This window comes from Cebus imitator, unplaced genomic scaffold (genome assembly GCF_001604975.1).
Source record: "Cebus imitator isolate Cc_AM_T3 unplaced genomic scaffold, Cebus_imitator-1.0 Scaffold61, whole genome shotgun sequence".
NCBI classification, from domain to species: Eukaryota; Metazoa; Chordata; class Mammalia; order Primates; family Cebidae; genus Cebus; species Cebus imitator.
In genome coordinates, this window is record NW_016107376.1 from 4,761,428 (window position 1) to 4,785,882 (window position 24,455).

The window sequence follows — 24,455 nt, forward strand, 5'->3', positions numbered from 1 at the left end:
GCTCTGTTTGACCTTCATACCACTTCTCTTAGAAGCAGCCCTCTACCCACCCCCAGCAAGAAAATGGCTTTAAAACTTCAAGACCACTCCACTCCATGAGGCCATCCTTGACCCAGCCATCTTGCTGGCGTAGACTCTCTGTGTCCCTGCAGGCCGGCATCCAAGCCGGACTTGTGGGCCGAGCTAGACTGTCATCCCACTTGTTTCTTTCCTCCGACTCCCAGGTGGCCCCTGGAACCATCGCAAGGCTTCGATGCGGGAGTCAGAAGAAGGAGGGAGTCCGGCAGTCCCTAATGATGGGGTTCTTCCTGCCTTCCTCCCTGCCTCCCCGCACAGGTGCAGAGTTTGCACACATCGCAGCATTGGCCCTGAGGCTGACTGTACAGCCCATTTGGGCTTCTGCACATCCTAGTTTTTCCCTGTCTCACAGTTATTTGTCTTTTATAAGCCAACTGGGCAAGTGCCATCCTTCATTGTTTTTTTGGTATGGTGCCTGCCATGTCTTAATGCTCAATTAATAAAATTACAGTAATAACCCTCCTTCTGGCCTGGTGTTCCAGAAGCAGTGCTGGGTGGATGATGGGTCTGAGGTGGATTTTCCTGGGTCCCCAGTGGAAGTCAGAAGGTCACTGCAGTGCTAGTTGGAAGAGAAAGTGGAGAGGGGCAGCTGGACATGAAGGTTGTTTGGAAGGCATACAGACAGGAGGCGTTGAGAGAAAGAAAAGTTGGTTCAGGTGTGGTGGCTCACGCCTGTAATTCCAGCACTTTGGGAGGCTGAGGTGGGTGGATCATGAGGTCAGAAGTTCAAGACCAACCTGACCAATGTGGCGAAACCCTGTCTCTACTAAAAATACAAAAATTAGCCAGGCGTGGTGGCGTGCACCTGTAATCTCAGCTACTTGGGAGACTGAGGCAGGAAAATCACTTGAACCCAGGAGGCAGAGGTTGCAGTGAGCAGAGATCACACCGTTGCATTCCAGCCTGGGCGACAGAGTGAGACTCTGTCTCAAAAATAAATAAATAAATAAATAAATAAATAAATAAAAGTAGAGGTTGGGATGGAGAGGTTCTCTAGGCTCAAGGAAAGCCTAGACGTTTGTTTTGTGTGTGTTTTTGTTTGTTTTCTTTTGAGATGGGAGTCTCAGTCTGTCATCCAGTCTGGAGTACAGTGGCACGATCTTGGCTCACTGTAACTTCCGGCCTCCCAAGTTCAAGCCTCCTGAGATGCTGGGACCACAGACACGGGCCACCATGCCCAGCTAATTTTTTGTATTTTTGGTAGAGATGGGGTTTCACCATGTTGCTCTAGCTGGTCTCGAACTCCTGAACTCAGGCCATCCACCCACCGCAGCCTCCCAAGGTGTTGGGACTACAGGCGTGAGCCACCACGCCCAGCAAAGTCTGGAGGTTTCTGTGAAGAGTTCCAACTTTGGGGTCAGCTTGTTTTATTAGAATCTTGGCTCTGCCACTGACCAGGTGTGCACTTTTGGACAAATTCCGTAGCCCTCCTTAGCCTCTTTCCTCATCTGTAAATGGGGATAATGATACCTACTTCTTAGATCTTGTATTGTGAAGATGGACAAAGAGTCTCTGCTTGATGGAACTACTATCAGGCTCCTGAACCTTCTTCTAGGCCCATCTGTGCACTTCATTGTAAAGTCTACTTTCAGGAAGAACCCTGCTTAGTCAGTTTACCAAGAACCCCCCACCCTGTGTATCTGATCAGCTTTCCCATCTGATCATCCCGCCCCAGCCCTGCCAGGGGATGTCTGATCTTCAAGAATCCTGTTAGAATCCCCCTTTCCCTTGATATTTCCTCCTAGTAATTTTCCATTTCCCGCCTCCCACCCTGGTCCTGGGTTATAAAGCCCCATTTGCTTCTGCTGTATTCAGAGTTGAGCCCAGTCTTTCTCCCGCACTGCAAAATCCCGTGGTAGGCCCTACACCTATTGCGATGGTTCCACCGAGGGTCTTCTTTGCTGTGCTTTAACTCGTGTCACGGAATAATCTTTTTTCTTTAATAGGACCAACATTTTTAAGGCACTTAGGGCCTGAAAAGATGTGTTTCCTCCCCACCCTAACCCCTAGGACTACCCAAGCACCACTCCACCTGAAGCTGTCCACCCGCCCGCACGTAGGCACTGAAGGCTATGCTGGCTTAGGCAGTGCTCTGGAGGATCTTTAACGCTGGGTGTCAAAGCTACGTTGGGGGACACAGCTGGATTCGGATGGCACCCGGGGGGGTCACACCCAGACACGATGTCTCCTGCCGCCCCTCGGGTGACCTGGTGTGATAGGAAGGGCTCCGCCCTGAGAGGCAGGTCTGGCTCCTTCTGCGGGACTGCGGGGATGGGACGCGCCAGGGCAGTGTCGCGGGGTTGGGGGGCCTGCGGGTGGCGCGAGCCAGGGGCGCCGGGCTGGGGCTCCCTCGTCCCTTAGCGCGGCTGCCGCCAGGTGGCACCACGGGCCCGGGGCCTGGGCGCGGACGGCGGCGGCGGCGGGCGGGGCAGGAAGGGGTTAAGGAGCTGGCGGAGTCGCCGCCGCCGCCGCGGCTCTTCGGGGAAACCCGGCGCGGGGCGCGGGAGGGAGCGGCCGGGGCGGCGGGGCCGGGCCAATCGGGCGGCGGGCCCGGCGCGCGGAGCCAGCGACATGGAGGGGGGCGCGGCGCCCGGCCGCCCGTGACGCGCCGCCGCCCGGCCCGCTCTAGGCAAGCCCGAGCCGCCGCCGGCCCCGCGGCGGAGATGAGCAGGTCCGCGGCGCTGCTGCTGTGCCTGCTGGGCTGCCACGTCTGGAAGGCGGTGACCAAGACGCTGCGGGAGCCCGGCGCCGGAGCGCAAGGTCGGTGGGCGGCGGCGGGGCCGGGGGCTTTGTGTCGCGCCGGGCCTGGCGTGGAGGCGGCGGCGGCGGGAGGGTCCCGGGCCGCGTGGTGGCGGCGCAGCCCAAGCCGCAGCGGGAGCCTCCGGGCCTGCAGCCCCCGCATCGCGCTCCGGAGGGGGCGGCGCGGGCCGGGGGCGCGGGGTGACCCTGACGGAGGCTCCTGGGACCCGGGGCCGGAGCGGGCGGGGAAGCGGGCGGCTCCAGCTGCTGTCGCCGCTGCGGCGGGGGCTCGCCTGGATGCGCCGGGGCTCCCCTTTATGCTGCGCCTCGGACACGCGGCTCAGTGTCTGCTGCAGCTGCGGACACAGGGGCCGCCCAGGGCACGCCGCCCGATAGCGCTTCCCGCTCCGCGCTCCTTGCGCCGGGCTCGTGTCCTGGAAGCCCCAGCTCCGGGGCTGCACTGGGCCCTATTGTTGTGGCGGGAGGGGGCGGCCGCCGCCCCGGGGTGCCCCCTGCGTCCTGGGACCCCGAGGTCCGCGGCCGCTGCCTGCCACCAGCCACCAGCCTGCCGCAGTTTGGGAAAGTTTGGGGGGCCCTCTCCCCCTGCCTATCTGACGTCTCTTCCAGACCATAAGGGATTTGTTCAGCCACCCAGGATTTTCTCTGGAAGGGGAGAGAGAATTGAACTGGGAGGCCCTCATCGAAAACCGCCCCCCCTCAAAAAAAAAAATCCTTTCCAGGTCTGTTTGTCGCCAGCTTGTGCCTTTTGTCTCATCTTTGGCCCTCGCAAATCTGCTTTCCAGCCTCGAGAGTAACGTGTTCGCCTCTGAGAATGGCCACGAGCCTGCCTTTTGTTTTTAAAATGAGCGTTTTTTGAGTGGAGTCTCCCCCATTCCCCACCCCCGCGAAGCTTCCTTGGCACATTTTTGTGGGGACAGCGTCAAGGGTTTCTCTCTTACTGGCGTTTTCTAAAGGGGGACCGAGGCCCGCAGATGAGCCTCTGCGTTCAACCAGGGCACCGCTGCCTGGGCTCGTGCTGGGGGCTCAGGTCTCCGCGAGAGAGCTCCCTGCAGCCCTGTAGAACCCCCGGATTCCGAGCCCGAGGCCTATCCTCGCAGAAGGGTGTGTGTCCTGCAAAGTCAGCCCTGCAGGCCGAAGGAACGAGGAGGGCTGCATCCGAGGGTCTCCTTAATGGGACCCTCTTTCCTCGGTTAACCCAGCCAAGGTGCCTGTTGCCAGGGGGAGGAGAGGCTCTGCCAACAGTCTGTTGGGTTGAGTTTGTCGCCTAATGTTGAGCTGAAGGTTTTCATATCCAGCATTTGCGGTATCATTTTCTGGTATATCTTAAATGCATTGCTGCGGCTATAGCCATGGTAGAATATGACCGTTATGAATTGTGTTACAGTTTTAGTCATGCATATCATGGAAGAGGGGACAGCCACAAAATACAAAAGACATTTATGTCTCTTGGTGTAGGAAACAAATGTTTAGGACATTAGATCACAGGGTTGCGTTGTAACTTCTTTTATTAACACCCTACTGCTTTTTGCATTAGCTATTTTAGCGTATGATATTTGCTCTTCAGCGAGGCTGTTAATTTTAAACAGCAAGTTGCATTTTTCATTTTGCACTTGAAATAGCAATATATGGAAATATTAAATTCATGTGCTTCTAAAATAGAGAAAGGAAGGCATGGCTTCAGTTTCATATATATATATAGGTTTAGGTCTAAGACCACTTTTTACCCAGCTCTTCTGCTAAAAATCAGCCTGGGGAACCAAACTCACAGAAATGGAATATTCTGAGAAGTAGGAGAGAAATGGTCAAGGTGAGAAGAGATTTCTGCCGTGGCTAGCGGTGGCTTAGTGTAGGGTTTGGTTGCAGTGGACGATCAAGTATCTTGGCACAGTTTTCGCCTTGGGTTACTTCCTTTGTTCTTGTCTACTCTAAGGATGGCTTTTTAAAGCCTTGAGCCCAGGAGCTCTATTAGAAATCAGGTCTCACTACCTGGCATCTGGATTTTGAGCTAGTAGCATTTTTAAGGGAATGGACAATTTCTCCTCTGACATTAGAAGGTTACTTCCAACTCGCTGAGTTCTTCAAACCACTTTGACGTCCACTTGCTATGTTATAGCATAGCTTTAAAATTCATGTGTTCTCTGCTCTCGTGGATCCTGTACACAATGAAGACAAATGCTGTATCAGATTTCACGTTGCACTTCCCACAGTGGGTTGTAGGTTGTTTTGCATACAGTTGGTGCTGGGTAGGTAAGCATCAAAGCTAGCTAATAACTACACCATAACCCAACTTTTTGTCATCATCATTGGCATGCATTTTAAGAAGAAAAGCCCAATGTTTACCTTCCCTAAAAGCTAATTTGTAAGAGTTTTGCTTTTATGTAGAGTCTGTTGTTTGAATCATTCTTTGAACAAGCATTGCACATACATCTTATGCACCAACAGGATTTGGAAATTACTTTGGTAAAACTACTTAGAGACCAGAAACAGGGAAATTATATACTGTAGTGTTCCAACTAGATTGCTGGAACTAAATGACATCTTTTTTATTAAATGAGTCTTTATGTCATTTGAGGAAGCTAACATCTGCAAAATTTCTTGGCATTACTTTGCTTTTTATATATTCAAGATAAAATTGGAGGTTTGGTGTCAGGCTCTCTTCCCGCAGCTGCTTTGAACCGGCAAAGTGATTTCCATTGCCACAATCAGTTGTTCAGTGAGGCTTGGCTTTGTTCGTCATGAATTTGACCTAGCTCCAGACTGTGACTGTTTTTATTAAGTGTTTCCTCTCGGTTGCTCTGGAGCATCTATAGTATCTGATTTATTTTCTGGGAATTTTTCAGAAACTGTTGTTTAGAAGTATTGACCCATTTTGACTTTCTTCACCTCTTTTACAAAACTGTAGAGAGCCTGGTTCAATAGAGAGGGCTGTCCTAGAAGAGTCGTAAGCAGTGCAGATGTACTCTTTAGGGATGTATTTTTGAAGCTCAGCGCTCTTATTTATGTGCCAAAAGGAGGGTCAGAGCTAGGTTAAGAACGTCATGCTCAGACATGTTATTGGATGGTGTTTATTTCGTTGCTGGTTATCTAGCAGGTGTTTGAAGTAAACCCCGTGCACTGAAAGGCAAGGTGTTTTGCAGTGATGGGCTGGCTTTTTGCTCATCTCAGAAAAGCTTCAATCTTTCATAACATTTGAGGTCAATGATTGGCTCCCTCTCTTCTCTAAGAGTTCTGTTCTTTGCCAAACTCAAACTTCAGTTATTAGAACACTGGGATCTGTTGAAAGACCACGAAGCTGTGTAAGGTATCAGGAGGATCATCCAACAAGGCTGACTTATGGTGACATTATATTAGGTGCATGACATCTAAATAAAACTCATGGGCTCACATCCTGGGAAACTGCAGGCACTGGACTCTGGGAGGCTGCTGGGCTTCATTGCAAGCCAGGTGTGAGGGCTTCATGCAGGAGCAGGAGTAATCTCTAGGGCACTTCTGGAAAAGTCTTTGAAATGACTTCATGAATTATTTTTGTATCTTATTTGTACTTGTCTACAATTCTTTGCAACGTATAGGTTGTTACCTTAACATCCTATAACCAAAAGAAGGAAAATAGTGCCTGCATTTCTAAACAAATAGCTTTCAAGTATTATTACTTTCTCAGTTTTAATTAATTCTTTATTTTAAGCAGATTACCAACATCTCAGTAAATCGAACTGAGCATCTTTACTGTTGCTGGCAAATACTAATTTGGAATTTTTAGTAAATATTAATTTACTACTTTTAGTAAACACTACTTACCAACAAAACATAGACAGCACGTGTGTATAATGCGGTATTGTCAAGAAAAAGTTAAATAAAGCATATTTTAGAGATTGAGAGAGAGGAGTTTGTCCCGCAATGACAAATACCTTGGGTACTTTTAGTGAAACATGTTTAGTGGAAATTATACCTATCAGTAATGCTGTTATCATTTGATCAAGTTATAGAGAAGTTTTTTTAAACAAATCATTTTCACTTAACCTCACCAAATATGACTTTAGGACTCATAAAGGCAACAGTTCTAGCTAAATTACTCAATTCCAAGAAACACAGAAGTGAATACATTTTAAATGTGTTTTAGAAATTAAGTTTCAAGCAGGCACAGTGGCTCATGCCTGTAATCCCAGCACTTTGGGAAGCTGAGGTGGGTGGATCGCTTGAGGTCAGGAGTTTGAGACCAACCTGGCCAACATGGCGAAACTTCATCTCTAATAAAAATACAAAACGTAGCTGAGTGTGATTGGGGGGGCACCTATAATCCCAGCTACTTGGGATGTTGAGGTAGGAGAATTGCTTGAACTTGGGAGGCTGAGGTTGTAGTAAGCGAAGATCGCGCCACTGCACTCCATCCTAGGCAACAGAGTGAAACTCCATCTCAAATAAATAAATAAAATAAATTAAGTTTCAGTACTCGACCAATGAATGTATGAAATATCAGTTTTTTAAAAAGACATTCTACGGTGTAATAGCATTCCCTGAATTAAGAAAACCATTATTTAAAAAATAAATCCAACTCATAAATAAGCAAAATTTGAGGCAACTAACCACTTTAAAAAGAGCTTCAGGATAAGTTCCCCTGAACAGCTGAGTCAGCATATGTAAGATGACTTTGCCTTCTCTGGTCAAGCCTCTGTTTCATTTGCCAGCTCCACTTACTCCGAGATTCACGTCTATCCATCTGCAAACATTTGCTCTTTTTTCTTTCTTTCTTTTTTTGAGCCAGAGTCTGTCCCCTAGGCTGGAGTACAGTGGTGCAGTCTCGGCTCACTACAACCCCCACCTCCCGGTTGAAATGATTCTCCTGCGTCAGCCTCCCTAGTAGCTGGGATTACAGGTGTGTGCTACTGCACCTGGCTAATTTTTTATTTATTTTTAGTAGAGATGGGGTTTCACCATGTTGGCCAGGCTGGTCTTGAACTTCTGAGCTCAGACAATCCGCCTGCCTTGGCCTGCCAAAGTGCTGGGATTACAGGCATCAGCCACCACACCGGTCCTTTTTTTTCTTTCATTTACCCTTTTCAGAACTTAATCTATTTAAATTCTAAGAATTAAGCCCCTCTGTATGGCTGACTCTGGCTTTCCCATCTTTAGTTGATGTCATAGCTACGTCTTTCTATGTCCAGCAAGCTGGTAGACACCTCCGCTTCAGCACTCCAAGTTTACCTCAAACTCCTTGTCCTTCCTTCTTCTGCAGCCCAGCATCCCTGCTTGTCTGTTAACCAGACTCGAAATCTGAGTATCTGCTCACCTCCCTTCCCTCCCTTGAAATCTGTACAGTAGGAACCTTATAGATGCTTTTATATAACAAATGTTAGTGCCAGAAGAATCATGGGGATCAAGTTGATCTTCTTTGTTTTGGAGATGAGGAAACCCAGGCCAGGTGACCTAAAGTTATTGTGCTCTCCGGCCACGCAGACATCGTGGTAGTACAACAGTGGCCCCAAAATGTCCATGTCCTAATCCCTGGAACCTGTATGTGACTTTACCTAGCTAAAGAGACTTTGCCTTGGTGATTCAGTTAAGGATCTTGAGATGAGAAGATTATTCTGAAATATTATCCAGCTGGGCCTATTGTAATCAATCACAAGAGGGAAGCAGGAAGGTCAAAGTCAGAGGAGATGTGCTAATGAAAAATGGTCCAAGTCAGAGAGAGACTGAAGATGCTACATGGGTAGCTTTGCAGATGGAGGAAGGGGCTAGGAGCCAAGAAATGCAGGCGGCCTCTAGAAGCCAGAAAAGGCCAGGAAACCAATTTTCCCCTAGAACCTCCAGAAGGAATGCAAGCTTGCTGACAGGTTGGCTGTTTAGCCCAGTGAAACTGATTCTGGACTTCCGACCTCCAGGACTGTGAGATTACAAGTGTGTGTTGTTTCTAGCCACTGAGTGTTTGATCATTTGTTATGGCAGCGATAGGAAACTCACACAGACCCTAACCCCTAAGAACTGTGAGTAGAGATTCACCCACACAGGCAGGACAGGGGTGTAGCATGGACTGCTTTTTAGAACCAAGCTACTGAAGTTACATTCAGAAAAATGCAGGGAGTCCTTGCGTCGGTTTAACAAAATTCTGCCAAACTGGAGCCTTGACAAGGATCCTTGGGGACCACCTCAAGGACACCCACCATCACCAGAAAAACTGTTTTCCTTCCAGATAAGGCTATAACTTTTCTTCGGGTACATCGAGTATGCTGTGTTCCCTGCAGAGCTGGGATTCACGCCTGCAGGGAGAACACATAGCCTCTGAAACTCCTGCCAAAAGCCACTTTCAGAAGTCTTGCTGGCTTTTTAGCTGTGCTCTAATTTTTGTTGAAACATATGTATTAGTAACCAAATGAATTCAAAGAAAGCTGGGATGGGTTGTCACCATAGTCCCTGATGCCTTTATGTAATGAAATGTTAGGGACCCCCTACCCTCCATCCACCCGACTTGAATGGCCTCCCAGATGCCCTCCCCAAGACTCAGCATAGCCCCTCTGAGATTTCTCCACCTGTCTTAGGCAAATGCAGCCCACCAGCTCCTGGGCCCAGGGCCATTTGAACAATCGAAGAAGCCCCGGTGTTGAGGGAGGAGCACTATGGAAACCCTGGACAGGCCTTGACACTGCATCTGTTGGGGAATAGAGGAAGGGGGAAGTTGCTTGCTCTCCTGCAATTTCCATCTCATTTGGGAGGAAAAGGATCAGGTTCAGCGGGGCCCAGAGAGGGAAGATAGGTGACATTCGGGGAGGGTCTGGAACAGAAACTGAAGAGGTCACTGATGCCTTGGTGGAGTCATATGGGACTCCATCCAACCTCATGTCCTAGGAGAAGGGGAAGGATGATGAACTGTCCTGGCATCAGCCTCCTGCCAACGAACTGAACTGAAGGCTGCAGAGAAGCTTGAACCTTCTCGATTTCTGGGCTTTGGCCAAAAGGTAAATAAATAATGGAGGAAGGGAATGAATCACTCAGTTATTTTAAGGCTAATGACCTTGCCACAGGTTAAGGTAGCATCCTTGTCTCTCTCTCATAGCTATGACATAGTATTCATTCATTTCTCCTAATTTCTACTCCATGTCTGTCTTAGCCCTTCACAGGTTCTTGCTAAAGATAGCATTGTCTTCATCTCTGTCATTTTAATTTGTTCTTTCAACTCAAAACTCTCTTTCACGTTGTCTGTCTTCAAGCACCATTTAATTCACGTTCCTGTCCTGCAGAATAATGCAAAATGTGTCCTTTTGCCCAAAATGTTAAGCCCAGATGACGGAACCCGGTCTTTGTGACCTCCATGCCTGCCCTCACATGCCTTTCCCTCTGTCTCCTGTTCTCCACCAGTTCAAATCGTCTCTAGAACATTCCTTTATCCTCCTTTCCATGGTTGCTCTACACCGTCACTTCCTTCATCTGTAGCTGTCCTCTCTTCTGCTCTTGAAATCAAGTTCCTAAATCTTAGCATCTGCTGTATGAAGACAGTGTGCCAAATACTTATCGGACAAAAAGAGGTGGTCTGACGGGGAGGGGGCATTATATTTTTTGCATAAGCTTGATTGTCTTGCAGTTCTTACCTCTGAAAGTTTACAATCCTTTTGGAAAATAAGTGGAAAAATAAATGCCTAAAGTGAGAAGGACATCTAGATGGTAGTTTTTATGTAATTAGGCATGAGTCTCTTGATTCACATGAAACTCACTAACTCTTATATGACTAAAAAAAGGTTCAGCTACCGGTTATCGATAATTTTGTTGTTACTGTTTGAGACAGAGTCTCGCTCTGTTGCCTAGGCTGGAGTGCAGTGGTGCGATCTCAGCTCACTGCAGCCTCTGCCTCCTGGGTTCAAGTGATTCTCCTGCCTCAGCCTCCGCAGAAGCTGGAATTGCAGGTGCATACTACCACATCTGGCTAATATTTGTATTTTTAGCAGAGATGCACTTTCACCATGTTGGCCAGGCTGGTCTCGAACTCCTGACTTCAGGTGATCCGCCTGCCTTGGCCTTATATAACTAAAAAAAGGTTCAGCTACTGGTTATCGGTAATTTTGTTGTTGTTGTTGTTTGAGACAGAGTCTTGCTCCGTCACCCAGGCTGTAGTGCAGTGGCGTGATCTCAGCTCACTGCAACCTCTGCCTCCTGGGCTCAAGCGATTCTCCTGCCTCAGCCTCCCCACTGGAATTACAGGCACACGCCACCACACCTGGCTAACTTTTGTATTTTTAGTAGAGATGGGCTTTCACCATGTTGTCCAGGCTGGTCTCAAACTCCTAACCTCAGGTGATCTGCCTGCCTTGGCCTCACAAAGTTCTGGGATTACAGGTCTGAGCTACCACATCAGCCAGTAATGTTTATTTCTAGATATTTCAAGGAGCTACGCACAGTGGGACACAGAAGTCTTATTTCAAGGAACATAAGCATGCAGTCCATCACTGAGTGTTCCTACAAGTTGTAAATTAAGTAGAAGAGGAGAGGCCCTAGTTGATCAGATATTTAAAGTAGCTTCAGCGAAGACTGGACAATACTGGTTCAGTGATTTTCATCGTCATTGGGAATCTCTGAATAATAATGATGGAAGAATTAGGTCAAGCTGTCTTATATTCCTTAAACTGGACTCGAAAATAAGATGATCAAATGTGGATTTCATATGTTCATCCATATTTTGAACTCTTAATTTTATATGAAATGTATAAGGACTCTCAAATCTGAGAACTAGCAAGATCTTTTGGAATTTTGGGAAGTAGCAATTGGCTTAGGAAAAGATACCTTGGAAGTGAGAATTTAGTTTACCAGAGATTATTATTTTGTTTGTCTTGCTTTAATCTGTGCCCCACAAGGATAGAGAGGCATATATTTAATGAGAAAAGACTCAGCTAGTTCCAAATCAGATGAACATTTTTATTTTCTTAGATGCACTATTTTGAGCTCAGAATTTGAATAGGAAAATGATCGAGTTTGTATTGGAGAGATTTTTAATGTCATTTTGGCAGAGCTGAATGAAGAGCACTAAATGCTTTGATTAAAGTTGTCCCCATTCCAAAAGTGAATCCTATCAGTAAGGTTTACGATATCCTTTTTCTTTTTCTTTTCTTTCTTTTTCTTTTTCTTTTTTTTTTTTTTTTTGAGACAGAATCTTGCTGTGTCACCTAGGCTGCAGTGCAGTGACATGATCTCAGCTCACTGCAACCTCTGCCTTCTGGGTTCAAGCGATTCTCCTGCCTTACCCTCCTGAGTAGCTGGGACTACCGGTGCACACCACCTTACCTGGCTAGTTTTTGTATTTTTGGTAGAGACAGGGTTTCACCATGTTGGCCAGGCTGGTCAGGAACTCCTGACCTCAGGTGATCCACCTGCCTTGGCCTCCCAACGTGCTGGGATTACAGGCATGAGCTGCAGCGCCTGGCAAGACTTCTGATTTCAAGAACAGCCATTAGTAGCCCAGTCCCAATGAATGACGTTCACTTTCTTCCTCTTTATTCTGACATTATTTGAGTGTGGTTATGGTGTGGTTTCTTTGCACCACAATTATGGCTTAAATCTCTTCTCCCACAGAGGAGTCAATAATAAGTGTATTCTAAGGGAAATATATATTAACAGAGAGAATTAAAGCACATGTACCTTGTGTCTTAACATTTTATTATAAGTAACGTTTACTATTGTCTTAGTTGCTTAATTATTAATAATTTATCCTTTATAATTAATCATATTTTATTAATGGTTTGGATGAGGACATTGATTATAATTTCTTATAAAACAAAGGTAAAAAAGGGCTTGCAAAAGTTAGATCCAAATTTAGATCGAAAAAGTAATAACCCTTAGTAGGCAGTAACTATGGCAATAACAAAGCTGCAGCATAGAGTGGGTTAATTTTGTCTTAATCCATGGGAAAAAGACTTAGCTCTTTTAGGTGACTATAACATTAACTGAGTAAAAAGTCCACAGTGTGGGTTGGTTACCGGCACTGCCAGGGTAATGTTGGGCTGCCTTGATGAAGGCGTGGTTTCCAGAAAGCAGATTGGGGCATAATCTTACTGTGTCATGAACTGATCTGACGATACGTAGATGATTGTCGTTGGTCCCAGATGCCAGACATGTTCAAAGGAGAGCTTGAAATCAGGTCTTCTGGTGTTGCATGCTCTGGTTGTCCATGTGATATTGTTACCCACTTGTGATGTTTGCTGGTGCTGGGCTGGACTGTCACGCCTCTGGGCCCACCCATCCCTGTGACAGGAACGACAGTCCCTGGTCATGACAAGCTCAGCCGTGGAATAGCTGAAGTGAGCTAATCAGAAGAAGAAATCCAGGATTTTTTGGTTAAGCATAGCTGCTAAAGGGGTAGCTTCAAAGTCTTGTTTGTAAAAGATGGTTCAATTCCAGAGAGTATTTGATCTAGAGGGAAAAAAGCTAGGGAAACATGTTAGGGAACTTCAATGTTTTCATTGCATTTGTTTTCCATTGCTACCTTAACAAACTGCCACAAATGGGGCATTTTAGCCACCCATTATTGTCTTACCATTTACGTGGGTCAGAGCCTTGGGTACAGACAACATGGTTCCGCCAAGTCTCTACTTAGGGTCTCACAAGGTCAAAATCAAAGCATCGGGGCTGGGTGCAGTGGCCCACACCTGCAGTCTCAAAACTATGGGAAGACAAGGTGGGAAAACTGCTTGAGCCCAGGCACTCAAGACCACCCTGGACAACATAGCAGGACGCCATCTCTACAAAAAATTAAAAAATTAGCCAAGCACAGTGGAGCACACTGGTGGTCCCAGCTACTCAGGAGGCTGAGGTGGGAGGATCACTTGAGCCTGGGAGCCTGCGGTGAGCTATGATCACATCACTGCATTCCAACCTAAGCAACAGAGCAAGACCCTGTCTCAAAAAAATAAAAACAGCATCAGCTGGGCCACGTTCCTCTTTGGAGGCTCTGGAGAAGAATCTGTTTACAAGCTCAACCATGTTGTTAAAATTCAGTTCTTTGCCAATTCAGGACCGAGTGAGTCCCTATTGCTTTGCTGTCTTGGCCAGAAGCCTTTCTGACCTCCATGAGGCCACCTGTGTTCCTTGTCACCTTGTCCCTTCCATTGCCAAACCAGCAAGAGTGCACCCAGGCCTCCTGCATGCCCACTCGCTCTGACTCACCCTTCTGCCATATCTCTTTGGCTACAGTGGAGAAAGTTTCCTGCTTTTAGGGGCTCATTCAGGATAATCTCTTTATCTTAGAATCCGTGGCCCTAATGACCTCTGCAGTCTCCCCCTCCCCGACCCCTGCAGACTTTTTTTTTTTTTTTGAGATGGAGTCTCGCTCTGTCACCAGGCTGGAGTGCAGTGGCGCGATCTCGGCTCACTGCAACCTCCATTTCTCGGGCACAAGTGATTCTTCTGGCTTAGCCTCCTGAGTAGCTGAGACTACAGGTGCACGCCACCATGCCCAGCTAGTTTTTCTACTTTCAGTAGAGACAGGGTTTCACCATGTTGGCCAGGATGGTCTCGATCTCTTGACCTTGTGATCCACTCACCTCAGCCTCCCAAAGTAGTGGGATTACAGGCGTGAGCCACTGCAACCGGCCTGCTGTCCCTTTTTAACACAACATATTGACAGGTTCCAGGGATGAGGACGTAGATGTCTTTGGAGGATTCATTCTGCCTGCCCAGCTAAAATATGGAGGATGAATAATGGACTCTCTGTCCATTGTACTGGAAGGCCAATTTCTCTGCCCTTGGGGATGTTGAGAAGGAGGAATAAGATTGTTGATGGTGTCCTCTCGGGTTCTGGGCAAGTGCCTTCCCTGTCCCTTCCCTCCCTGGGACTTTAGAACCTACCGTGAACACACATTGCAAGGAAAACAGGCAGCTTATGCAATCCTGAAAGCTGTATTTAAAGTGGTGCTGAATTTTGGTATGTTGACTTTGAGACCCCGGGAGTGAAGTTTGTTTAGATAACTGTGATTTATTAAATTCTTTGAATTGTCAATATTGATTTGTCTGCTGTACTTAATGTTAAATTGATACAATAGAGACAGGCGCTCTCATCTTCCTTCACCTGGACACATAAAACTAACAATGACGATTAGCAAACATGCGCCATGTGCTTCTTACATGCCAGACAGTATGCAAAGGAGCTTGACAGATAATCTTATGTAATCTTAGCATCAATTGCATGCAGTGTAAATATCATTCTCCCTTTATAGAGGGCGACTGTGAGGTGCAAAGACATTAAATGACTTCCCCAAAGTTGAACATTAATTGGAAGAGTCTACCGTTATGTGTGAGACCGCCTGGACTTCACCCCTGAACTGTGCTGCTTTATGACTTTGATAATTCCATTATCATTTCACACCATGTTGATCCTCAGCATTTTACCAATGTAAATAAGGGGATTTTCATGGGCCTGGTAATTTTTATGAACAAAGATGAAAACACCCCATGTGTGGTTCCTGTTTGCCTTTGAACCACAGAAAGCGACCTTGAGCATCTTTTATGAGCAAAGCTTGGTACCTGATACTGCATAGGATCCAGCTGTGTAGAAGAGATAAGAAGCTCCCACAAAACTCTCATGAGCTCTTGGGGAGGTCCAATAGAACAGAGTGGGATTTGGGTTTATACCCAGCTGGGATTGGGGGAATCTTCTGGCTTGTGTGTTCAGAGCCCATTATATGGCAAGCTGTTTATATAAAAATAGAAATGTGTTTGAACCTAGCAATGGGTGAGTTGGGGTAGGGAAGGATGAGGTTATGTGTAAAACATTCAGGTATGATTAGATTCAAGGGCATCATGTGATGCCTTTTTTCTCCTTTTGGCATAGAGTGAGGGCTTTCTTTGCTCTGAAGTAAGTGTGAACTACCAGTATTTATTTGGTATTTGAACTTGTAAAAGTTTAATCTTTTTCTTTCTTTTAAAAAAAAAAAGCTGCTGGCCAGGCACAGTGGCTCACGCCTATAATCCCAGCACTTTGGGAAGCTAAGGCAGGAGGATCGCTTGAGCCCAGGAGTTCAAGGCCAGCCTGGAAAACATAGGGAGACCTCATCTCTACACAGAATTTAAAAATTAGCAGGGCATGGTGCAGGCACTTGTGGTCCCAGCTACTTGGGAGGCCGAGGCAGGAATATCCCTCAAGCCCAGTCGTTGGAGACTGCAGCGAGCCATGATCACGTCAGTGTACTCCAACCTGGTGACAGAGCAAGACCTTGTCTCAAAAAATAAAGTTTTCCACTTCCTCTTTGCTTGTACAAAGACTCAATACTAATTTTAAACTGATAGTATTGTGGGACTGTAAGAGGTTTGTTTTCCCAGTTTATCTCATGAAAGTGTCAGTCATACAAAGTCATACAAAAGTCATATTTTGCAGTGAATACCCGTACACATCACTAAGGCTCTATAATTAACACCTTATACTTGCCTTATTACTTACCTACTCATTTATTCACCCTTCTATCCATCCATTAATCATATTTTATGCATTTTAAAGTATGTCTCAGGTATCAGTGCCCTTTCCCCTAAATAAATACTTCAGCATGTATCTCATTAATTAGTGTTCCATATTTACTATGCTTCTTTTTTTTTTCCTCTTAGGGAAATTTACATACTAGGAAATTAACAAATATTAAGTGCTAACCTAGGCATACACATATGCAGCTCAAAACCCTATCAAGGTACCGAATATTTCCATCATTCCAAAAAGATCCCTCCTTAACTTCCTAATAAATCCCTGCCTCCACTCTTCAGGGCAACCACTGTTCTGATTATTTTCTACTACAGATTAATTTTCTGTCTATTTTAGACCATCATATAAATGAAGTATGTACTCTGGTACTCTGGTTTATTTTATTCTCCATGGATTTTCTGAGATCCATCCATTTGTTTTTGTTTGTTTGTTTGTTTGCTTTGAGATGGAGTCGTGCTCTGTCACCCAGGCTGGAGTGCAGTGGTGCAATCTGGGCTCACTGCAACCTCTGCTTCTCAGATTTGAGCAATTCTCCTGCCTCAGCCTCCTGAGTAACTGGGATTATAGGCACCCACCACCACACCCAGCTAAGTTTTGTATTTCTAGTACAGACAGGGTTTCACCATGTGGCCAGGCTGGTCTCGAACTCCTGAACTCAGGTGATTCACCTGCCTTGGCCTCCCAAAGTGCTGGGATTACAGGCATGAGCCACTGTGACCTGCCCTTTTTTTAAAAAAATTTTGAGACAGTGTTTCACTCTGTTGCCCAGGGTGGAGTGTAGTGGTGTAATCTCTGCTCACTGCAACCTCTGCCTCCCAGATTCAAGCAATTCTCCTGCCTCAGCCACCCAAGTAGCTGGGATTACAGGCACCCACCACCACACCTGGCTGATTTTTGTATTTTAGTAGAGACAAGCTTTCACAATGTTGGCCAGGCTGGTCTTGGACTCCTGACCTCAGGTGATCCACCCACCTCTGCCTCCCAAAGTCCTGGGATTTCAGGTGTGAGCCACCATGCCTGGTTCTGTTTCCCTCTTTAAAGGAAGCCTGAGTACATTTGCCATTTGGAAGGTCCAACTGTTGATATACAAACAAGAGCCAGGGCTGGGCTTGGTGGTGGATGCCTGTAGTCCCAACACTTTGGGAGGCTGAAGTGGGCGAATCACTTGAGCCCAGGAGTTCAAGACCAGCCTGGGCAACATAGTGAGACGCCATCTCTACACAAAATACAAAAATTAGCTGGGCATGGTGGCATGCACCTGTAGTCTCATCTCTCAGGAGGCTGAGGCAGGAGAATTGCTTGAGCCTGGAAGGTCTAGGCTGTAGTGAGCCATGATTGTGCCACTGCGCTCCAGCCTGGGTGTCAGAGCAAGACCCTGTCTCAAACAAACAAAACTAGCATCTCTTAATGCCTAAGCATCTTCTAGATGTTACTTGGGACACTTCAGTAACTCTTTTGAGTCATTAATGTATTGAGTCGTTTCTTCAAAGTATTCTAATAACTTTTCAAAGTTAAGTTCTAAGCATATCTATTCCAGAAGTCAGAAAATGTGATTCAGCATTGAGCGTATCAGGAGATGGTGTACTGGAAAAAGTGAAATGCCTCCAGATTGAAAAAGCTTCTACAGGTCTCTCATGTATAAAGTTAGACAAGATAGGATTATTTCCTTATTTCCTCTGCTTATACCATTCACCCACTGTCTGTTGACAAGTCTTAGTGAAAGTATCGTTATTCCAGGAGCAGTGCCTGTTGTAGAGCGAAAGGTGATGATGCCAAAGCAATTCTGATGCCCATGGTGCTGGGTCAGTGGGAGCCGTTGCCCAGCCTGTTTCTTCTCTTTATGTGAAGTGCTGTGAGAGAAAGCCTTGGTGCTTCCCTGCGCCTGGCCCCCCAGGCCTCTTCCTAAGACTTGAAGGGTGACAGTTGCCAAGTTCATTGCCTTGAAAGCTCCACTGCCCACCACTTTTTTTGAGACAGGGTCTCGCTCTGTCACCCAGGCTGAAGTGCAGTGGCATTACCTTAGTGCACTGCAACCTCTGCTTCCTGGGTTCACGCGATTCTCCTGGTTCAGCCTCCCAATTAGGTGAGACCACAGGCGTGTGCCACCACACCTGGCTTAGTTTTGTATTTTTAGTGGAGATGGAGTTTCGCCATGTTGGCCAGCCTGGTCTCAAACTTCAAACCTCAGGTGATCCGCCCACCTCGGCCTCCCTAAGTGCTGGGATCACTGGCGTGAGCCACTGTGCCTCGCTTGCCCACCACTTTTTATGCAGAGCTCCAGGAGCCACTTCAGGGGTGGGGTGGGACCTGGCGTTCAAGCATGGTGAGAGGTCTTGGGCCACCAGTTGTGACTTGGTTGTACTCTGATCACCGGCTCAGCAGGCACACACCTGGGCTGTCCATGTCCCAGAGGGGACTTTAGAAGGACAATGCCTGGTGTCGATGACATTCATTCTGAGTTGCCGTGTGATCATGTTAAAGCTTATTTTGCATTTGGCATTTCAGATGAGCGTGCATACCCATGGACAGCTTCAATGCAGCTGGGCTGTTTTCAGGGTTCATGTTTGGGATTAGGGCAGAACGGAGTGTTGGAGTCGGGTCCCTCTTTTTACTTCAGGTTCCTTGATTTCTTCCTTCTTGTTTCTTCTCTCCTGTGGCCTTTCTTAACTTCTATTGTGTTTCTGAGCTGCGTGCATTGTAGGAACTGTACCATGCAGAGAACAGTGGCACCTGGAGCTGTTCCCCTGCTGTCTACACTGCTGCCCTTTTCTGGGAGATATTTTCCCAGGCCCTTTGTCAGGCTTCTTTGGACTCTGCATGGAGACAGAATTAGTGGTGTAAATAGCCTTTTTGTTGTTTATCGTCAATTAGAGATTTTATAAAAAGAGGATGTTTTCTGAACTTAGAACATTTCCTTGCTTCAGTGCCTGTGATATACGTTCATTTGGTCTGATTCCTCATTATAGAACCATACATCTGTTTAGGGTTTCATGTGACAGGAAGTCATATTCTGGAGATTGCCAATCTATTATTTTGTCAATATTTATGGTATTAAGAAAACCTGTGATTATTGCAATCTAGGAAAACACAACAGTATCAGAAAAATGTATTCGTGTTATTCCAAGTATTGTGATACAAAAAGTCAATATCTGCTTCTTAAGGGTGGTGTCAAAGAAACTATTGATGTTTAAAGGCATTTGATGATTTACAGTATTCCCATCTCATCAGAGGTTGGAGGTGATGGGTTTTTAGACACTTCCTTTAGAACAAGGTTTTTCACTTCTCGCCCTCTTCTCTTTGTTACCTACCATCTGCTGGACATGTTTCTGAATGTGCGATCAGGCATATGCTTAAGGAATAGAAAAGTTAATGCGTGCAACTGGTGTAAGTGGAAGACACGGTGGCTGCAGCCTGGTCAAGTTTGTAGCCCATCTGCCGGAGCACAGAGAACCCTTTGAAAACGTGGCACTGCTCTCCAGGCCCTGCATCTACGGATTGTCCAAGTGTTGCTGGTAGCAAAATTAAGTCTCTCCTTTCTCAGTGACTTCATTCGCAGCAATGCATATGTTCAGTGCATAGTTTTACGGATACATTTGTTTCCCTTTCCTCTGCACCTAAAGACTACATGCTGAAATTAAACTCCGAGAGTGAGCCTTTTAGCCCATTCACCTCTTGGCAGAGCAGACCATTCAAGAGGCTTTTAACACTCACTTTGTATTCTCTTTAGAATTGATTCTTGTGCTGTAACTTGTGTTTTTAGTTGGATTTGAAATAGACAAAAGGCTTTCATTGTGTACTTTCCCCATGACTTTTTTGAAACAATTCTCTTCACCGACTTGAGCCTCATTTGCCTTTATTTCAAACTTAAAAACAAAATCACTGCCTGTACTGTTAGAATGTTTCTTTCTGTGTCTTGATGGAAATCTATTAGATGTCACATTAAATATTAAACTTGGGCATTCTAAATCAATATGTGTTAAAATGCTTCATAAATGCTAAGTAAACATGAGGGAGGAGCCACTAGCTTTTGAACCCTGGGTATTATTTATGTGCACTCATTAGATGTTTTATTAATTGGGTGGGGCCCATTCCTGTTTCACCTTCTTATTTCTGAATTCAGACTTCTCAGAGTCCATGAGAGAATGGACCAGCAACACTTGAAGTTAGACACATCAACTCTTTCCTTCTGTTTTTTTAAATTTAAATTAATTTATTTATTTTGAGAAAGAGCCCTATTCTGTCGTCCGGGCTGGAGTACAGTGGCATGATTTCAGCTCATTGCAACCTCCACCTCCGGGGCTCGAGGGATTCTTCTACCTTAGCCTCCCGAGTAGCTGGGACTACAGGTGCATGCCACCACTCCCAGCTAATTTTTTTGTGGTTTTAGTAGAGATGGGGTTTCACCATGTTGCCCTGGATGGTGTCAAACTCCTAAGCTCAGGCGATCCACCCATCTCGGTTTGTTTTTTTTTGTTTGTTTGTTTTGTTTTTCCCAAAATTATCAGTGGGTTGCTGAGCTTTGCTAGTAAACCCAGGTCTCATACCACGGGGGCATCATGTGTAGGGGTGTTATTCTAACTCTGTGAATTGGGTGCCATGTCTGCTGTATCTCCCTCTCACAATTATCATTCTTCTTTACCCAGTTATTCTGCCTAGTTGGTTCATCTTCAACCAGATACTCTAACATCAAAACGCCAGGCTTTTCCAGCATGAGTGTTTTCCTTCAGCCTGGTCTCCTCTGCCAATCTCATGTGATTTGTTAGAATGCCCTTAGTTGTCTTTGTGGCTGGTCTCTCTTACTTTCTTTCCTCATTCTTGTTGTTGCCTTTTCAGTTAACCAAAGAGTGTCCACATCACAGCAACCAAAAGGGCATAGAAAGTTCCACCTCTTTCAAGAGAATTTCAGCAGGGGCAGAGAGAGATTATGAACATTGTTGAGTGAAGCCATTTATACCCAGTTCGGTGCCACATGTGCCTTTCTTAGTGTTCAAGATAGGGAAGCTGAGGTCAGGAGTTGGAGACCAGCCTGGCCAACGTGGAGAAACCCCCTGTCTACTAAAAATACAAAAAAACTAGCCAGGTGTTGTGGTGGTCGCCTTTAATCCCAGCTACTGGGGAGGCTGAGGCAAGAGAATCACTTAAACCCAGGAGTCAGAGTCAGAGGTTGCAGCGAGCCAAGATCGTGCATTGTACTGCAGCCTGGGTGACACAGAGTGGGACTCTGTCTCAAAAAAACAAACAAAAGGCCGGGCGCGGTGGTAGCTCACGCCTGTAATCCCAGCACTTTGGGAGGCCGAGGCGGGTGGATCACGAGGTCAAGAGATCGAGACCATCCTGGTCAACACAGTGAAACCCCGTCTCTACTAAAACTACAAAAAATTAGCTGGGCGTGGTGGCGCGTGCCTGTAATCCCAGCTACTCAGGAGGCTGAGGCAGGAGAATTGCCTGAACCCAGGAGGCAGAGGTTGCGGTGAGCCGAGATTGCGCCATTGCACTCCAGCCTGGGTGACAAGAGCGAAACTCTGTCTCAAAAAAAAAAAAAAAGATAGTCAAGATTTTGTTCAAGATAGGGAAGCTGATGCCAAACATCTTAATGATGGCGTAGGAGTGATTTACTTCCTGGTGGGAAAAGCCCTTAGTGGGCCCTTAGAGGGCCACCCTAGAGGAGTCATCTCAGTGTGGCAAGTGGCCTCTTAGCAATCAAGAATGACTTGGAGGTTCCTTTAATATTCTGGCCTTTACAGGAATTGAAAGGCAAGGCGCAGAGTGTGGTGGGAAGAGCCTGTGTTAAGTGATGTTCATCGATTCACTCATTCATGGATATTTACTGGACCCCTCCTACTCTTCGTCAGGCAGTATTAGTTATGTGGATGGCCCTCACCCTTCCTGAGGTCACAATTTATTGCATGCAGTTAACTACTCAGTAAGCAAGATTGCTGCTCCAGGTGGACAAATATGCGCTTAGCCCTGTTGTAGAACACCTGTCGGCAGGTGTGTACCTGTACTTTATAGGGCACTGTACTACATAGTTCTAATTATGGGCCATTTTTCTGGATAATCATCTAAGGGACTTCCTAGCTTGCTGTGAAAACACACATTTGCCAACGAGTTAACAACTATTGTGAAAAAAGAAAAAAAACTCTATAATCGGATCTAAATCGAATGTGAAAAATGTTTTCCATTTCCTCCTGCCCGATTCATGTACATAACTTAAAGTTGGTACAATTTGAGATGGTAGCATGAAGCGAGACTACTTTTAAAAATTAAGAGTTATGAATAAAACAAAGGAAGACAGCTCTGTTGCTTTAGAGAAAAGGTAAATAAAACGAAAGTGTGATCAAATGAAATTCAGTGCAGTGAAAGTCACTTTCTGCAGCTGCTGCGGGCTCTCCGATGGCTCTTTGGAATGCAGCAGCAATTCACACAGCCACCTTATCTTGCTGCTGTAACTACTGCTTTGCAAAGCATCGATGGGAATCAGCTGGGGATCTTGTTAAATGCAGATTCAAATTCACAGTCCAGTGTGGTACCTGAGAGCCTATACTCCTATCAAGATCCCCAGTGAGGCCGATGCTGCTGGGCTGCACATCAGGGGCTTGATGGTTAGGGACAGAGAGGGGCAGAGCCAGGACACCATCAAAGACCCGGGTGACTGCAAGGGGCCTTAGTTAGACTGCAGTAAGTTCTGCCCACAGGTAAACAAGCTACTTCCTTCCCTTAAACTTTTAACATCTCAATTTAAGAAAGCTACCTAGAGGCCAGGCATGTGGGGCTCACGCCTGTAATCCCAGCACTTTGGGAGGCTGAGGCAGGAGGATCACTTGAGCCCAGGAATTCAAGACCAGCCTGGGCAGCATGGTGACACCTGTCTCTACATTAAATAAACAAACAAAAAAAGGCTACCTAGAAAATGTCATTCTCAGCTGGGCACAGTGGCTCATGCCTGTAATCCCTGCACTTTGGGAGACCGAGGTGGGTGGATCACCCGAGGTCAGGAGTTCGAGACCAGCCTGGCCAATGTGGCAAAACCCCATCTCTACTAAATATAGAAAAAATTAGCCAGGGATTGTGGCAGGCACTTGTAATCCCAGCTACATGGGAGGCTGAGGCAGAAGAATTGCTTGAACCTGGGAGGCAGATATTGCAGTGAGCCAAGTTCATGCCATTGCACTCCAGCCTGGGCGACACAGCAAAGCTCTGACTCAAAAATAAAAAAAAAAAAAGAAAAGAAAATGTCATTCTCACTTTATTTAAAACCTAGCTTCAAGAGACATGGTAGATTTAGTATGTCAAGCATTGGGGTAGAACACAAATCACATGGAAGGAATTCTGTAGCTTTTCTAGACAAATTCTTGGTGACTCCATTCATAACGATGGAGTTATGCATACTTATATGCATATATTTTATTTTTTATTGCATACTTATATGCATCAGAAACTCTCCGTAGGTCTCACCAATGCTGGTTGTGGACTTTTGGCTGGCTTTTTTTTGAGACGGAGTTCCGCTCTGTCGCCCAGGCTGGAGTGCGATATCACAATCTTGGCGTGCTGCAACCTCCAACTCCGACTCCAACTCCTGGGTTCAAGCAATTCTCCTGCCTTAGCCTCCCCCGTAGCTGAGATTACAGGTGACCGCCACAACACCTGGCTAATTTTTTTGTATTTTTAGTAGAGAGAGGGTTTCTCCATGTAGGCCAGGCTGGTCTTGAACTCCTGACCTCAGATGATCCGCCCATTTCGGCCTCCCAAAGTGTTGGGATTACAGGCGGGAGCCACCGCACCTGGCCCTGGCCTGGCTATCTTTTACCTGCTTCTAGGTTACCTCCAGTCCTACTGCATCGATTTCCGACCCAACGAAAACTGCTTCAGGGAGCAGCAGAAATATTGCTGTCGTTAAGGGTTCAGTTTGTGCTTCATATTGAACCACTCTTTTACACTTTTTCTTTTTAACTGTTGTCAGCTATAAAGCTTGCACATTTTTATGGGTTTCTGTTCGTGTGATCTTTCAGGATTGTGCAAATGACATCTTGAATAAGTCTTTTATGGGTGCTCTTTGGGGCTCATTTAAAGAAATAATGGTTGACTATTGTTGCTCAGAGATGCAGAATGCCTGATTTTCCCATTCTTTTAAAAAAATTGTTTAATTTTAACGAATGACCAGGTCTTCCTGAGA

General features: G+C 46.2%; 1 protein-coding gene across 2 annotated transcripts in view; it reads left to right on the forward strand.

Moving 5' to 3' along the window:
• The first annotated feature begins 2,541 nt into the window (after positions 1–2,541).
• FAM171A1 (family with sequence similarity 171 member A1) overlaps positions 2,542–24,455 on the forward strand; it is a 151,000-nt gene continuing 129,086 nt past the window's right edge. Inside the window, exon 1 of one of the 2 annotated variants that reach the window (XM_017529794.2) lies at positions 2,542–2,838. In XM_017529794.2, coding sequence (XP_017385283.1) covers positions 2,742–2,838 — 97 coding nt within the window. In that variant the 5' untranslated portion in view covers positions 2,542–2,741. The remainder of the gene's footprint in view (positions 2,839–24,455) is intronic. The other variant, XM_017529795.2, reaches the window with a different exon arrangement.